The sequence below is a fragment of the Leishmania mexicana genome, chromosome 8 (genome assembly GCF_000234665.1).
Source record: "Leishmania mexicana MHOM/GT/2001/U1103 complete genome, chromosome 8".
Classification (NCBI taxonomy): Eukaryota; Euglenozoa; class Kinetoplastea; order Trypanosomatida; family Trypanosomatidae; genus Leishmania; species Leishmania mexicana.
Window position 1 is genome coordinate 492,262 of NC_018312.1, and position 17,185 is coordinate 509,446.

At 60.1% G+C, this 17,185-nt stretch overlaps 4 protein-coding genes across 4 annotated transcripts; all 4 read left to right on the forward strand.

Annotated features, from left to right (window-relative positions):
- Positions 1–479: 479 nt before the first annotated feature.
- Positions 480–4,178, forward strand: LMXM_08_29_1490 (conserved hypothetical protein; the record flags this gene model as incomplete). Its single annotated transcript, XM_003872359.1, has 1 exon — positions 480–4,178. One exon carries the CDS (start codon positions 480–482, stop codon positions 4,176–4,178), a length of 3,699 nt encoding a protein of 1,232 aa, XP_003872408.1.
- Positions 4,179–5,844: 1,666 nt separating this feature from the next.
- LMXM_08_29_1480 (conserved hypothetical protein) lies at positions 5,845–6,756 on the forward strand (the record flags this gene model as incomplete). The annotated part of the gene is made up of 1 exon (XM_003872360.1): positions 5,845–6,756. One exon carries the CDS (start codon positions 5,845–5,847, stop codon positions 6,754–6,756), a length of 912 nt encoding a protein of 303 aa, XP_003872409.1.
- A 1,181-nt stretch (positions 6,757–7,937) lies between these two features.
- On the forward strand, positions 7,938–10,073 carry LMXM_08_29_1470 (conserved hypothetical protein; the record flags this gene model as incomplete). The annotated part of the gene is made up of 1 exon (XM_003872361.1): positions 7,938–10,073. One exon carries the CDS (start codon positions 7,938–7,940, stop codon positions 10,071–10,073), a length of 2,136 nt encoding a protein of 711 aa, XP_003872410.1.
- A 2,387-nt stretch (positions 10,074–12,460) lies between these two features.
- On the forward strand, positions 12,461–16,588 carry LMXM_08_29_1460 (conserved hypothetical protein; the record flags this gene model as incomplete). The annotated part of the gene is made up of 1 exon (XM_003872362.1): positions 12,461–16,588. The coding sequence occupies one exon, from the start codon at positions 12,461–12,463 to the stop codon at positions 16,586–16,588; it is 4,128 nt and encodes a 1,375-aa protein (XP_003872411.1).
- Between the last annotated feature and the right edge of the window lie 597 nt (positions 16,589–17,185).

Sequence of the window (17,185 nt, forward strand, 5' to 3'; positions counted from 1 at the left end):
AAGAAAAAGCGCAAAGACCAAGAGGCTGTGGAGTAGCGGCTCCGCTCATGTAGACGACCCCCTCCTCCTTCGCCCGCTTTTTTTGTGTCTTCCCTTTTGCTCATACGATCCATCAGGCTCTCCTCCTCGTTTTATGCGCGCCCTTTTCGTTGCCCCTCCGCCCCCCCCCTCCCGCTCTCTTTCTCTCTCGACCTCTGCGCACGCGCATCTAGCAGCGCAAGCGATCAGTGGACGCTGTCAAGGACTTGCGTGCCTTTCGAGGTTTCCTCTCACACCTTCGTAACCTTTTCTGCTCGCTTATCGTTATTCTTTGGTGCGTTTGCATCCCTTCGCTGCTTCGAGCTCGTGTTGCTGAAGTCTTCGCGGGCTCTCGTGGCGCTGTGCTCCTCGCGCGTGTTTTCTTTTTACTCTGTTCACGCCACATTCTCCAGGTGAACACCATTCACGCCTTCATCCACCTCCGTCAAGGTCGAAACCAGATGTGCGGCATCTGCCTTCTTGTGCGGCAGAAGCTCGTGAACGCCGCGGCCACCACTACGCCGGAGCTAGCTTCACCGAAAAAAGAATCGCAGCAGCAGTCCGCAAAGTCCAGCACGGCGGCTTCACACTCGAATTCCTTTTATCTGCCACAAGACGAGGTGTTGCACCAGCAGCGCCACAGCCACGACTCCAACGGCGTAAGCAGCGCCACCTCTTTTTCGTCATGGGAGGGGCAGACGCACAGTCTCACCCCATGCCTGTGCACGCAGACGGGGTTGGATGTGAAGAACTTCCTCAGCAGCAACAGCAGCGAAACGGTCGATGACCTCTTCACAGAAATGGTTCACAATCTGCGCCGCCGTGGCCCTAACACGTACGGCATCACCCGGCGATCCTTCTCCACGGTCTGCCAGGTGCTCACTGACGGCGGCGTCTCGCTGATGCATCCTGTGCCGTCCATTTCATCAGCAGTAATGGCGAACGACGGGGACGCGATAACTAGCACCACTGCCCCGCACGCGTCCGTGCCTGCAAGCGCCGCCGTAAACGTTCGTACGGAGGTTGCAGGAGTCGCGTCTGTTCTTGGCCTGCGCGGCCACTCTACCGTCGCGCAGCCCTACGACGTGAACGTGGAGACGGACGCCGAAGAAGACGGCCCTATCAATTCGTGGGACTACCGCTCTTCCCTCTTGTGGAACGGAGAGATATTTGGCGGCGCTCTCTGTCCGCCTCCGTGGGGCTCCGACACGGTGCTGTTGGCGAGCCGCCTCTCTCAAATGGAGTTGGAGTGCGTGAACATGACACAAGAGACCTCATCAGGGCCCAAGCTGCCCCCGCTGGCGCAGCGCCAGCGCATCTTCCTGCACAAGTGCACCACGTTGTTTGAGCAGCAAGTGGAGGGGCCGTACAGCTTTATCTTCATTGCGACGCGGCTTCGTCTCGCCATCTTTGGGCGAGATCCACTCGGTCGGCACTCGCTCCTCACACACGTTCGCGTGACCGTGCCACCGTCAAACTCGGGACACAAGTCCACCGCAAGTGGCGTCGGCCCAGCGGCGACGCATGAATTTCCGGAAGAGTTGGATGTGCAGCTCATTGTCAGCTCCGTCGGTGTGCAGCACCGCCCGCCGGCTAGCTCCACGGACCTCACCTCAGCTCTTTCCTCTTCCTCACAGGTCACGAGCAGCACCACCAACCTCTTGCCGCAGCCGGGCGATGCCGAAAAGCTGACTCTTAATGGCGCGGTCAAGTCGAAGCGACCTCGCCATGAGAAAGCGGTGCCGACGACTACGTCGTTAGAAATCGCCTCCCCTCTTCCATCTCCTCCTGTGCTGCGTCCGGAGCAGCTGTCGTCACTGAGTGCAGGGGACGAGAACGACGACGAAAGTGGTGATGTTGCCGGTGCCGAATACCGAGAGGTCTGCTGGCAAGAGGTCGGCGTCACAGGACTCTTCGCCGTCCCTCTGCAGGCCCCTCTCGTCTGCCACGATACTGCGGCGGCGGCAGTGGAGGCGGAGGCGTGGTCTGCTGATCTTGCCGGCTCTGAAGGCAGGGCGGCGCACCAGTCGCTTAATCTTCATCCCGTCTGCCTGTCCGCAGCGACAGTGATGAACGGCGCCGGTGACGGGTATCAAACCAGTCTCCGTGCCGCTCACGTGATGCTCTTGCACTGCCCCTGGCAGCGATCAAACCACCTTGTGCATCCGCTTCTGCGCACAGTCGGGTTGCCGATGGTGCCGCACGAGCCGCCGTCTTTTGAGCTCATTCTCGCGCACGAGGAGATTGCAGTGCTGCCGGAGCCGCTTCTGCACTGGGCGCGCCACCTGATGAAGAGCATCCAGCCTGAGGAGGCACTGGACCAGAGCTGGGTGGACTGGGCTGCTGCACATTACATGTTAGCTCTTGCTGTCTCGATGCACCGCCGCATCACCGTGGCGAACGCTGGCGCAGTGGACGGCCGCGATGCGCAGGAGCTGACGACCGCACGTCGGCGGCCCCTGTGTATTCTTTTTTCCGGGGGCATCGACTGCACCGTCATCGCCGCCCTAGCGCACTACCTGCTGCCGGTGGAGACCCCTATTGAATTGGTAAACGTGGCATTCGGCGAGACGCCAGAGCAGGCGCCCGACCGCGTCGCCGCCTTCCGCTCCATGGAGGAGCTTCTGCGCCTCCCGCTTCTTCACACGTCGGGCGACGACGCGGGGGCAGGTGGCGCAGGGGCAGCAGCTGCCACGCCGGAGCGGGAATGGCGCCTGATCTTGGTGGACGTCCCGTCGAAATCAACCGCGGACAGCGCCCATATAAAGGACTTGCTCGTCCCGCGGCACACCGTTATGGATCTCGACATTGGCACGGCGCTCTGGCATGCTGCGCGTGCCTCAGGACGCATGCAGAGTTTGCGCCCCAGCGACGTGGCGGGCGGTAGCGCACCGGCGACGACCACGGCACGTGGTAGTCCGACGTCAGCTTCCACCCCCGTGCGCATCGGCATGGGCACTCCCACCGTCACGCTGGACGAGTTCTCCAAACACTTTCGCGCCTACACAGGTGCGACTCCCGTCGCCAGCTTTCCGCCCGACGGTGCGACACCGGACGCGTGGCTCCCCGGCAGCGCTTCCGCCTTGCTCGCCAGCAACGCCGCGCACGCGACGGCGGCCACCCTGTCGACGTCCTCGTCGTCCGGGTCTATGGATCCCGACTCTGTGGCGAACGCGCAGAAGTACCAAATTCTGGTGGACGTTCTTGTCAAGGAAGGACGCAGTGGCTCTGGTCCGCACACGCCAGTGCTGCTGTCTACGCTTGGCAAGGAGTACAGTCTCTTTCTCCACCCGCACATCAAGCGCTACGGGTACAAGAAGCTCGGCAGCTTCTTGAACGACGCAGCCAAGGCCGGGTACGTCAAGTTCGCGCCGGACGCCCCATCCAAGGCGGTGCGGCTCTGCCGACCTTGCGACATGCGACGGGCCACTGCCGTGCCGCCGAGTCCGTGGTTCACGACGGAGTATATGAAAGCGAAGGAGCCGGTGCGCGCTCCCGACGGATCGGTGCAGCCGCCACTGCCGTGTCCGGGAACGTATCAAGAGTCTTATGTGTCGCAGGCAAAGGTGGTGCTGCTTGGCATGGGCGCAGACGAGACGCTGGGTGGCTACACGCGCTACCGGCGCTTCTTTCAGCGAGAGGGCATGCAAGGAGCCCGCCGAGAGCTCGAGCGAGACTTTGCCAGACTGTGGCAGCGCAACTTGGGTCGTGACGATCGCATCACGATGGACAGTGGGCGAGAGCCGCGTTTCCCGTATCTTGATGAGGGAGTCGTGCGCACCCTGGAGTGGATCGTGCTAAAGCGTCGCAACAACATCCTGTCCACACAGGAGTTGCTGTCGCGGCACACGGCGAGCAGCGGCGTCGCTGCTGTGGACCCAGTGTTTGCAACCTCACCGACTTCTTCCTCTTCGCTGCACCTGGGCACCGCATCGAACCCGCGTGAGGCAGCGCCACCGCTGACGAGCGACGAGCTTTTGCAGCTCGCCATCGAGCCCATTGTCAGCTTTCGCCTGAACCTCGGCGAAGGCGACAAGCGCGTTTTGCGCCGCGTGGCGAGCGTGCTGGGTCTGAGCGACGTTACCCGTTTGCAGAAGCGTGCCATCCAATTTGGCTCTCGCGTTGCGGAACGCAAAATCAAAGGCACCAGCGACTTCTGATGCGTACGTGCCTGAGAGACGTTGCGAGTGACGAGAGAAACGGCGATGTGTACGGCCTTGTCTGCGTCTCTCCGCTCTCCCTCCCCTCCTCCTCCCCCCTTACACACCCACCCATGACCCTGGACACCGCTTTTCCTCGTCCCTCACCACCTTTTGTGTGTTTCGTTGCAACCGTCACGCCGCAAGGTGGAAGAATGGAGAGGACGAACATATTGAAAAAGGCACGGCACAGATTGAAGAAAAAAATATGCGTATGCCTATACAAGCACGCACCCATATATAAATATATAAGGAAACTGATAAGAGGTGCTCGTGGTGCATCCGCAGCGTCGCCTGTGCGGGTGTAAAGCGGCATCTCGCCCGCCGAGTATCACTGTGAACGTTGTTTGTGTTTTCTATTTTTTTTTGATTCCCTCCCCTCATCCCTCCTTCCTCATCCTGCCGTGCCTCGCATCTACCGGCGTGTGTGTGATGGCTTGTGTACCAGCGGTGTGGCTAGGGGCGTTACACGCGGCCACTGTGATGCGAGAAAGGGGAAGAAGAATGGAGGGTGGTAACGGAACAGGTGCCATCGGAAACGAGGAGGGGAGCCCAAAAGAGGTCACAAAGTCGAGCGGGTAATTCGAAAGGTATCGCAGCAGCCCAAGGAGGCTGTTGTATGCTACATATTTATGTACTCGCCATGGTTTCTACATTCACCCCTACCCCAAGAACCCCCGAGACACTCTCACGCCCACCCACCCACCCGCACTATCACAGAGGTCTCTTGCGCCCTCATGTGCACTAGACAAACGCGCTAACCTTTTTGTGACGGGAGAACGAAAGAGGGGGCATGCGTGACGTGTGCGCGGCTCACAGCAGCAGGAGCGGGCAAGCTGCGCGCATAGGTTTTTGCTCGTGTGTTGCTTGTGTGGTGTCCTGTCTCACCTACCAGTTTCTTACCGCTTCTCACAGGAGCATTTTTTTCTTTTGCGAGGTTTGTTTTATTCTTCTGCTCATGACGGGGGGGGGTGGGGAGCGGAGGGGGGGGGTAGGACTCATGCTGTACAGCGGAGAGTGGGCACCCGCTGATGGAAAAGAAACGTGCGTCGCTCTTCTGTGTGGTGTCTTGTTATGCTCCCTCCCTCTGCATGCACGCACGCGTACCCATACGATACTTTTTTTTGCTGTATCGTTGGTGTTGTATCGGACCGTGAGAGTGGGCGATATTGCCGTGACGTTGGCGTGAATCAGCAAGGGGGAGTGCTGTAGGCTCCAGGAGCGGCCCCCAGAAAGGAAAGAAAAAGAAAGCAAAAGACATGCGCGTGCACGACAATTCGCCTGACGCGCTTGCCGTGACGTGAAGGTGCTTGGTTTCGTGTTGACGCTCTGCCTAAAGGGCATTCGCGCCCTTTCCCTCCCTCGTCCCGCTCTCACCTACTCCCCTGTGGTATGTCGTCTTTACCTCTTCTTGCACCATTCATCTCTTACCTCATCTCTCTCCCCCTCTGTATCATCTAGCTTTGCGTTGTGCGTGTGTGTGAGGGGGGGGGTCTGTCGGGGTGTGCTCGGCTTGGGACTCTTCCGTTTGTGAGAATGGGCGCTCGGGTGTGCGGGTGCTGCGATGGCCTCGCTTTTCATCTCTCCCCCACGTTTTATCTTGTCAACTTGCTCTCTCTGCTAACTCATGTATAACGGCATCGCCGCGAAGGCGAAGTCTACGACGAAGGGGGGCGAGCATCCCTTCACAGCAGCACGCGTAGCCTTCCTTACCCGGTTCAAGTCTCTGGTGTGTAGCTCCTCAGTGATGCGGATGCCGTCAGTCGCACAGGTTCCGCCGCATCCCCTGTTCTCTTCTTTCCCCGCCTCCACGTTGTTCCGTTTCCTTTCGAGCCTTTCTATGGCACCTTGTGTGCCCACGTACGCGTCCCCCTCAGGCGATGGGTTTGTGGCGAAAGCGAACCTGCTTGCGCGTGCACACACGTCAAGGCTTAACACAACAAAAAAAAGTAGATACAGAGAACGAGAGAACACGCGTCAACCTCTCGTGAGGGCAACCGCGTCTCCATCGATCTCTGTGGTGAAGACTAGACCGACTGCGGCGGCGTTGAAGATGCCGCTTTCATCGGCAGCAAGACCATCCTATAGTGCGAGCTTATCTTCGCAGCGGCTCCTTCGTAATGCGGGGATCTGTTCCACCGCCACTAGTGCTCTCACGTGCTGCCGCCAAGTTCACATTGGGCACTCCACTGACGTGCACCGGTGGCGCAACCCAGAGAAGGAGGAGGTGCAGCGGCATTTCCGCGGTGGGGTGAAACTGGGAAGTCACATAGCCAAGGTTCGCGAGCAGCAGGCAAAGGAGAGGGAGCTCATTGAGCAGGACAAGTTCACGGACTGGCGCCTGGTCTACAACTATGCCATCGGCGCGGCTCTGCTGCTTATTGGACTGAACGCGATGCTGGCCTTTGTGGAGCCAAATCCATCACCCGAGTACGTCCCCTACACGGAACCAGGGGTGCCGGCGTCCAACGCCAGCGATACGATGGCAGACTCGATCCAGGCGCCGTTGAGTGAGGTGAGACCCGCGAGACGCATTTGACAGAGAGACGCCTGCTAGGTAGAAAGTAGAGAGAAGCCGGTTGTGTGGCGCTTGCACTGGGCGAAGAAGAAGTTGTGTAAGAGGCAGGACGTGAACTGAGGGAGGGGGAGGGGCCGAGCGGGCTTGGCTACAATGCGTTGAATAGTCCGAGCGTTTCCCCTTCCCCTCACGTCGCCCGCCACGCCTCTCATCCTTCGAGTCGTGACGGGTTTCGCTCACTCTTGCTCTCGGTTTTTGTGGTTTTCGCCTGTGTGGAGCGTAGACGAGTGCACACGTGCTCACACACACACACATACGCGTGTAGTTACCGCAGAGCACAGGCCTGCACATGCGACGAAAAAAAAGAGCAGATTCGACAAAAGAGAAAGGGTGATGGCATGCATCCCGTCAACCATCGCCCATTCTTCCAGACGGCTAATTGCGAGCTTACCTGCCGATTCGCGTGAGAGAAAAGAGAAAACGGACGGCTACACGCCTCATGGCTGGCGGAGGGACGGCGATGCGGGGAGGTGCCCCTCGTCGGCTTTCCTTCGTCGCTTCCTGCGCCGCGTCTGCCTGCTCCCCTTTCCTCTTCCTGTATCACTTGTGCGTCTTTCACGCTCTGTGGCTTCTCCCCCTAACCCCCGCCCCCCCCTTCGTACTGCGGTGCCGCTGGTCTGCTGTCGTTGTTTTTCCCCGATCTCGAGCGTACGCGCACAAGTGTGTTCATCCACGACGACCACCCCCTTTTTACTGCCTCTTCCTTGGGTCCAGATAGAAAGAGGGCCGTTACGCTCATACACCCATATATCTACCTTCTTGTGACTAGCGCACTCAAAGCAAGGAAGCTGGTCAGGCATCCTTGACATTCTTTCCGTTCTACCGTACGATCCCTTCGTGCTCACCGTCCCTCGCCCTCCTCGACTGCGTCCACTGAGGAGTCGATTGGCGTTCTTACTACTGCTCGTTGTCGGTTTGCGCGTGCAAGCGTGTTGTTTGACAGCTTGTCTGTGTCTGACTGTGTGTCTCTCAGGCAGCCACACCGAGAGAGAGAGGGAGGGGGGCAAGTCGAGGCTTCCACGTTGCGAGCCCATCCTCTTTTTCATCTTTCACATCAACGCACACGAACGTGTCGCATCGTTTGTTCGTGCAAGGAGCCGCAATACGAGGGCACCAGAGGCCGACGTGAGCCATCACAAATCATGAGCGGGGCGCCGATGAGCGATGAGCAGCGAGCAGCGTTGGAGCAGCGCCTCGTTCGGCTGCGCGCGACCCAAGCTGCTGCGTCCGGAAGTGGACAGGCGATGGCGGCTAGGTCGCCTGTCGGTGCTACAAACGGCGCCTACCACGTCAACGCGGGTGCAGAGCAGACGGAGCAGCACGGGCCACCGGCGCCGAACCCGCGTGGCGGTCCTCGCGGTGGTACAGCCCCGCCACCGCCGCAGATGGGGTACGCTTACGAAGACGATGACGATGAAGAGGAAGCAGAGCTTGACAGCGCCGGGCAGCAGTTCGAAGACGAGTTTCTGCGCCTCATCGCCCAACAGCAGCGACTGCAAAGTGTGCATCCGGTGTCGTCACACGAGCTGAACGCCGCCTCGGTTGCGCAGGTGAGTGCCACGAGCCATGCCGATGAGGGTGTGAACGTTGTCGCGACGGACAAGAGCACCCCTTGTAAACGCGAGCTAGGCGACTTTGAGGCCCTTCGGCTTGCGAAGATGGGCGATAGTGTCTCCATGAGGGACTTCGGTGCCGCGTGCGGTGTTGTCTGGAGGACGCTTGCGGACAACCACGGTCGCAATGCGCTTCACTACGCCGCCGATGCCGGCTCGGCGGCACTCATTCGGCAGGTGGCGGATGACCTGCACGTCCCGTATGTGGCGGATGAGAAGCAAATGACACCACTCGACATTGCGATTTTGAACGGTCACTCTAGCACCGAAAGCGATGAGGTGTACGCAGCGCTCGTAGCGGCAGCGAAGGCATCGGGGCATACTGACGGGAACCCGAGCAGCACCGAGGGGGGTATAAAGACACGAGAAAGCGTGCTCGAGGCACACGCTCCTCAGCCGCCAAAGTTCGTGATGAGCAAGCCGGTCTCCAAGGCAGCAGAGGCGACTGGCACACGCACATTTTGGTCCTCTACGTGTACCAGAAGTGTAGCGACCAGTGTACAGTGCTGCAGCGGTGCCGACATGACCGATGCCGAGCGGCAAGCGGTCAGCGACGCGGTGTGCTCGCTGGATCAGCATGGACGGCTTGAATGGCTGCGGCCCGTGACGCGAAGTGCATTGGTGCCGTGTGAGCACTGGCAGGTTGCGGTGGCATCGCAAGCAGACGCGACGGCAGCGACGACGGCCACAAAGACGACGGGAGTAGTGGTGGCACAGGTGCTGCCAAAGGTGTCCTTGAAAGGGCCGGCGGCGAAGAAGATCAGCGCCGCAACGGTAGCGGTCGCGGCTCACTTGGCTGTGCGCAGCGACAGCCATCACACCGGGGTCGCTGCCGCCTTGCTACATGCGTTGCGTACTCGCATTGGGGATTTGGCTGGAAGCGACAGCAACGCTGCTGTCTTCTTTGCCTCTGGCACGCAACTCAGTCGTCCACCGGCGGCTGTGGCGACAGTGAAGTGGTATCGCCGCGCCTTTGATGCGGCGTACGTCTACGCCTCCGAGAGTGCCTACGATGTCTTCCCCGATTTCTACAACTACGATGAGGTGTTACGTGCTGATGCGGTGCTGAAGGGTGCCATTCCGGCGTCGCTCGTGCAGCAATACATGGCGGATCTGCCGTCGTGGTGCAATCTCGAAGTCACCTCTGATGAACAGTGTGCGCTGGTGCTGAGCTTCATGCAGGCCAAGGCAGGCAGCGAGGAGTCCAACGTGGACCTGGCCTGCGTGCCAGAGGATGTGCAGGAGATGCGTCGTAGCTACATTGGTCACCCGGACCACCGTTCCTACGTGCGGACTAACGCGCAGGGCTCAGTGACGGATCTCGTCGTCTTTCGGGCGCGCGACACGCGCAAATCGGGGTCCTCTGCTGATGCCAACGCTGGCGTCTTCGCGGCTGAGGTTGCGTACGCCCTCTTCACCACCGTCGCCGGAAAGACGAAAGCAGATCACATGATGCTGCTCGCGTCGAAGCTCTTGTCCGCAAAGTTGCTGCTCGTGCCGACCATGTTCGGCATCACAGAGAGCGACCTCGCCAAGGCAAACTTTGATGAGATCGTCGCGGACCGCGAGTACATTTACGTGGTCTCCCCGGCAACCCGGCGCGAGGTGGACGGCCTCGGGCCGATGCCTGCAGCGAAGTTGTCGCTGCCACTCTACACCATTTGAATGCACGCGCCTCTTTTTTTTGAGAGGGGTGCCTGTCGCTCTCCGCCCTCCGCATCGCCTGCTGACACTCCTTCCCTGCCCTCACCTTGCTCAGCTCTCGCTACGTCCTCGCGCATTCTCTCATACACATCTGCGTGTCTGCAGTAGCCAGACGCACGCCTGTGGAGGGGCAGATTTCCACCGGTCGTGTGATGGCGTCACCGGTGTCGACACTGCAGGGGGTGCTATTTGTTGTCTCGGCAACGTTGAGGGACGGCTGTTTATACTGCCGTGGAAGGGGAGGCAGTGACGAGGTCGTGGGCGTCGCTGAAGCCGCACACTTTTTTTCCATGTGCATATGTTTGTGACGGGGCGTGGGTGTCGTACTACATCTTCTGAGGTGTGTGTGTGTGTGCCTCATGTCGTCGATCCCCCTCTCTTCTCTTTCCTGACCTCATCTGGTTGTCTTTGTGTGTGTGTGGTGGGGTGTCTTATTTCTTCTTGTGCTCTCACACATCCTACGGTCCGTTTTGCGGCGGTGTTGGTGGTGGTCATCGTCCTTGTCGACGATGTTTTGCTCTTCGCTGTGTGTTATTCTTCTCTAACGGATGCCCTTGGCCTCTCTCCCTGGCTCGAAACTTGTTCTGTTTAACGCAAGAAGTAGTAGTGGCGACGCAGCAACGCGAAGAAACCAACGAAAGCAAAGTGAATGATGGGGCCATTGCTGTGGCCATGGTAGCCACGCCTTCGTCAAAGTCACTTCCGCGCACGCACACGCACGCGCACACACACACACACACACGCCCACCTCCCCTCTTCCCATGTCTGTCTCCCGCCTTTCGCCTCAGCCGTTTGCCTCATCGTTCGCAACGTTGTGTTTCGTGTGTCCATGTCTGTGTGCTGCTGGTGCTGGTGGTGGCGGCGTCCAGTTTGGGCACACAGCAAAAACGGGAGAACAGAGGATGACCTACGCAAACGAGGAAGATGCGAACGAGCGAGCAGGCAAACGACAAACGGCAGCACGGAGCTCGGCAACCGCGCGTTGCACGTCCGCTGTTTTGATTTCTTTTTTCTGGCCCGATTCGCTCCTGCTCCCAAAATGACAGGGGGGTGGCGGGGGACTGGACACACCCCTCAGCGCGCGGCATCCGAGCGTCCCGTACCCACCCACACTCTGTGTGGCTGGGGAGGCTAAGTAAGCCCCCTCATCGCTGCCAGATGCCGAACCGCTTCCGGTGGTGAAATGGTAAGGCGTCTACGACGAAGGGGGGGGGCAGATCAGGGCAATGCATCGCTGCAGATGTTAGCGGCCAGGTCCTGGGTGGCGTTGCGTCGGAGCGACCTGCGACAGTGATGTTTGCAGCACCCGTATATTGGGCGGAGCGTCAGCGTGACTTGAGCGTATTCCACCCGGCCCTCACTGCCTACTGGTGAAGGGACCCGGAGCCACCCCGAGGGGGATACACCGGGGGGCGGCTGTGAGGCGACCTGCGAGGCGGGTGGGCGGGCAGCGTTAGAGGCAGGGGGCCGTGCTTGGATGACTGACTCGGTGCATCGCCGTAACGCGTGCGTGTCCACCGCGACTTTGCACTACACTTATGACGGAGGATGGGGGACGGAGGGGGGTAGGACTCATGCTGTACAGCGGAGAGTGGGCACCCGCTGATGGAAAAGAGGTTAAAACATTCGCTTCTGCCTTCGCACTAGTTTTGCCCGTCGTTGTGCCTTGCTTCGCTTTGCTGAAAAAGAGCCGTGTGCACCTGTGTGTGCACGTGCCTGTGAGGTCGTTGGAGATCGTGACCATCGACATTGGACTTCGCGAATCCCCCTACGCCACACTCGCGGCCTGCGCTCACATCTGTTCTCGTGTGACGATGTGTGGCCCTTCCACCTCGTTCACCCCTCTCCCTCGCCACTGCTCTGTCTTTTCCTGTACATTGCTTGTGTGTATGTATATGTCATAATGTGTGCCGTTCGCTGGCGCACATGGATCACCAGCACATCATCTGAGTGGGGGTTTTGGCGCCCCCCTTTCCTCTTTGTATTGCGGGCAGCACGTAAGTGTGGCCAACCGCGCAAGCCTCGTGTCGCCGGCAGTCTTTTTCTTTTCTGTTTTACTTTGTGTAGTATCATCAGCCGACACGCGACGGAGTAACTTTCACGCACACTCACGCACTGCAACCAAAAGCTTCCCCCATTCACATGGGCACACGTCCTTGCACACCGGAATTCGTAGAAAGCAAAGAGGCAGCGGCACGCGCACATACGCGTCACGGCAAAGACGCCCTGGTGTGTGCTTGGACACGCACAGACGCACCTGGTTTTGGAGGGAGGAGGGCGTTTGCGCTTAGCGGCCCAAACAATTGCGCTACACACTAAAGCCACTTCTACTCTGTAGGAGCGTAAGAATGCGCCATCAGTGTCGCCCTCCGCCACATGGTGGCATAGCTTATGCGTGGAGGGCAATCTCGCTGGAGCGGTTCCTGGCCCTCTTCGGCATCTGCACAGGCGTCGCGGCGGCGTCACCCGTCGCATCCGTGTCGTCGTCACTAGGTGCCGTGGTGCAATCCTCGACGCCGCTCGCTGAGCGGCAGCGTTTCGTCCGCCTGTGCTGGGTGAGGGGCGGTTGTGGTGGCTGCGACCAGTATGCGCCACAAGTGCGACGTGCCTTGTCTGTCTCCTTCGTTGCCGTGACCGCTGCAGAAGCTCCATCAGCCCTTGCGTCGTACGCGCGACATGCCGTAATTGTGGCAGACCAGGGCCAGCAGTCTGAGGCACAGCACGTCGCCGTGTATGACGGCGATGTTGTGAGAGAGGCGAGTGGCGTGGTTGCGGACATGGGGGAGGCAGCTGAGGAGGGCTATATGCCAGAGCGCCACGTGGAGAATGCAGAGGCGCTCCTGCGAGAGATGTTTGGGCCCCTGGCGAAACTTGTCCTGCACCGCATCCCTCATCGTCGCCGGCCGGCAGCGGCCGCGGCAGATGCCGAGACGCGCACAGCAACCGAGGATGAGCAAGCCGAGGCAGACGACGTCGTGATGCACGACAGTCACGATGCGGGCGAGGATGCGCCGACAATGAACGATCTAGGGAGTGCGACAGCGCCGCCAGCGCTGCCTCACCCACACCAACAAGAGCAGCAGTTCTACTACCGAGTCTCGGCGACCTTCCGTCAGCTCGGCTTTCCCGTCGAGCTGGCTGTCGCGAACGGCCTGCATGCAAGGGAAACCATTGAGGCATGTCTTCAACAAGCCTTGTCTAGTGATGTCAAGTTTATCTCCGTTACCAGCAACCATGGGCACGCAAACAACCAGCAGCGTCGCTTCGGCAGAGGTAGGGGACGAGGAAGGCACCAGCAGCATGAACGGAGCAACATCAACTCGATAGGGTTCCCAAGTCACGGTGGCAGCGGGGACGGAGCCTCCTCTCGACTTACACCGCACCAGCAAGAGCTGAAGGCCATCATGAGCGACCTGCGGCAGCTCTGCGCCCATTTTAGCCGCACGGTCAAGTTTTCTGTGAAGCCACCACTCCAGGCGAGCATGTCGCACTTCCCTGCGGAGGGGGTAGGCGCTGCGACGGCTGAGGTGATGGCGAGGCCGTGGCGCTGCCGCTGCTATGTCAAGGAGGAGTGGAGTACTTCACCCCAGGCTCGACTTGCTTACGAAGCATGCGGCAGTAGCCCCAACGACGCCTTTGTCCGCTGTGTCGTAGAACTTCGGCGACAGTACAGGGACGAGATGGACTCCACAGGCGTGACTCAGGAGGGCGTGCGTGAGGTGGCGGCGCTTGTACAGGGACACCGAAAGACAGTGACAGCGACCTGGAAGGAGGAAACTGCTGGTGGCATGTCGGGGGCGACGACCGCAGAAAGCAACTCGGAGGAGCAGGCGCAAGACGGCGCATCTGCGACGCGGGCGACAGCGCATGCGAGCTCGTTCAGCTCTCTGACGCAGCCGCCTACGTACAGTACCCAGCTGCAGTTAACGGACGCGCGAGGGAACACCGCCGTGTACAACGCACGCCGCCAGGCCTCACCGTACGTCGGATACCAGACAGCGGCGATGAGCGCCATTCGTTCGGAGAGCGCGTGGGACAGCGAGGCACACTTGCTATCTGAGAGGTTGGAGCCGGCGCCTTTGCTGTGGCGGCTGCGGTGGCAGTTCGACATGCTGGTGGATCACATCTGCCGTGTAACAGGCAAGCCGCCCTTGGAGGTTGCTTGGATTAAGTTGGGTGGCACCGGCGACGACGGCGGTGACGCCGAGCCGGCGAAGCAAGAGACCAACGGCACTGCAATGACTGACAGCGGTGCGGCTCCCACGCGCCCCCCGACCGACACCCCTGTTAACCTCCCCATCGTCTTCACCGGATCCCTCTTTGTTGAAAATAATGCACTGGCGTGGCAGACGGCCGGGAAGGGGCGGTATCGCGTGGAGTTCGACACCTATGTTCAGGCTGTGTACTACCTGCTGGACCAGTATGGCGACTGCCTAAGCGCACTCCCATGCATGGCTGCTGGGCAAGGCGAGGGTCTCCTGTTTCCCAGTGCTGGCGTGCTGGAGCTGCAGGTGCTGCGGCACGACACGTTTCCTATCCTGAATCACCACCGGGGCAAGTGGAACTGCTACGCGATTCTGGGCTCGATTACTATGCACCTGCTTGGTTGCCCCTTCCAGACCCATTACCACTTTGACCTCGCGACGAAGGAGTGGGTGTCGACGGTGACCGTCAACAATGGCCGGCAGTCGAGTTACCCTCTCTCGCAGCGCCGCTCTAAGATGAAAGGAGAGGCGTGGCGATATGCGTGTCTCGACGCCATCCGGGACAACTTCCCTCGCCAATACGCCGCTGTTCTAGAGAAGCACCCTGATGTTGATCTCTCTGCTGACAACGGGGCACGCGGGCAGCGCTACCGCGCATTGCCTCGAGAAAAACGTATCGCGCACATGGGCAGCTTCGTAGCCATGGTAATGACCTTCGCCGAGGAGGATCTAGGGTGGAGGCAGCCGCGTGTCCGACTTCGCAACTTGTCCGGAGATCTTGGCCTACCGCAGTGGATTGCCGAGATGGAGGCCCAGGTGGAGGGGGAGGAGGAGCGGCGCGTGGTGGCCGTCTCGCCAGCCTTCTTGCAGGTGCGGCAGGCGCGCAAGTCCCTGTTCTTCCGACTGGCGAAGCAGTACTTTCCGAAAGAGTTGAAGACTTATCAATCCCTGAACCGCAACGATAGCGATGACCCTGAGATGGACATCAACGTACGCCGCACAAGACTCTACGACCCCAAGAGCATTTTTGACGGGTCGATGCTGAGGCACGTCACCTCACTGATGGAGCGCGACCATGCAACGATTGCCCCGATAAAGGTCACCTTAGAGGCGCGCGCACGCCAGCAGGATCCACACGGAACTGATGCAGCGATCGGGCAGTCGATAGCAGGCGACGACCTTGATGACATGGAGCTCGACATCAACTACTCGGATGGAGATACGTGGCTTCTGCTCAGCCAGCAGCCAGAGATGCTGCTGCGCCCCCTGAGCCTGTCGTACAGCGCACAAGTCCTGGGCGAGCGCGGCAACGTCCTGATCGCTGACTACGACTCCAGTCGCGCCACCACACCGGCCGATGCGGAGGCCATTCCGGTACTCGTGACGGCACTCAAGTCTGCTTCCTGCCACCTCGCCGGTGCGGACGCGGAGACGCTATGGACGGAGTACGAAACCTACCCGGTGACTGGCGCCGGCTCTAACCGCGAGCTGTCCATCGCTCTCTTTGGGGCGTTCTTTGGGCACAATGCGAATGTCGCGGTGGAGGCAGCGACTCCAGCAGCAAGCAGCGCGGAGGGCGAACCGGCGCGAGCAGGTGGCGTACCCTCTCTCGGGGTAGCTGATCTACCGGATGCCATGAACGACCCCGCCGCGCCGGTGAACGTGATCGTGACTGGGGTGGGGAGCTACTGGTTTGGCACTGTCGTCCTCCCGCGCTTCGGTATGTTGCCGATTGCCAGAGCGGTCGCCACATCCAAGCGCCGGTGTGTTCGAGACGCCCTCACGCTGGCAACTCGCCGCAGCTTTCCACGCGTGTTGCAGTACATTATCAAACGTGACATGGCGTCAGCAACGGTGGCGACCGAAGTTCTCTCCGAGCCTATCATCGAGCAGCTCCCGCCCGAGGTCTGCCGCGACGTGTTGGCACAGCTTGCCAAAGCCAGACGCAACCAGCCGCCGCCGCCATTTCGTCTGCTACTGCGCTGCATGAAGTCGGCATATCCGCTGCGTGACCACCGCATCCGCGTTCAGAGCTCGTACGACACAACGCACGGGTTCCAGTATCGCCTCTACCTCCAGCGTGGCTTGATTGTGCGGCAGGGCAGCACACAGCTGGTGGGATACGGCGCCTCCACCTCGACCCAGTCAGAGGCATTGTACCGTGCCGCCGTGATGGCGCTGGAGAACCTCTTCGAAACAGCCCTGCACGCAGCCGAGACAATGCAGCCGGGCTACCGCTCGCTAAGTGCGTCAGACCCTCAACGACCGTGAAAAAAAACCAAGATGGCACATGGTGGTGCTGTGCGTCAGGTGGGTTAGGGTGCGAGGATCAACGGGTGACGCAAAATGGACATTCCTTCCTCTTCCCTCTCCTCCTCATGACCGAAGAGCGCTGTCGCAGTCATCTTAGACCCTGCACACCGGATCCGATATCATCAGTCGCGTGCTCTTTGCTGGCGACGTCGTGCGTCACGAAGTCGGAAGGGGATTTGCAGCGCCTCTCTCTCTGCGTGTGTTCTTATAGGCATGTGAGGGGTGGAGAGGAGGGGTGGATGGAGTTCTGTGCGGGGTGCAACACCGAACATCGACCCACGCGCGCACACACAAACGTACAGGAGAATGACGAACGAGATCCTCCATTTGGGTTGCCACTCCCACTCCTTCTAAGACACGGAAATGGGCACGGGCAGAGCACAAGACGGGCTCAAGGAGGAAATAGGCGACGCTCACACAGACACACGCACACGAAGGAAACGGCCAGAAAAATAAGGCGTATATGACACTGGCCATGAGGAGGGGACGACGGTGGTGTTCTCCGTCCCTTCCTCCCTCACTCGGCGTCCTCTTGCAAGAGCGTGAGTACTTCTC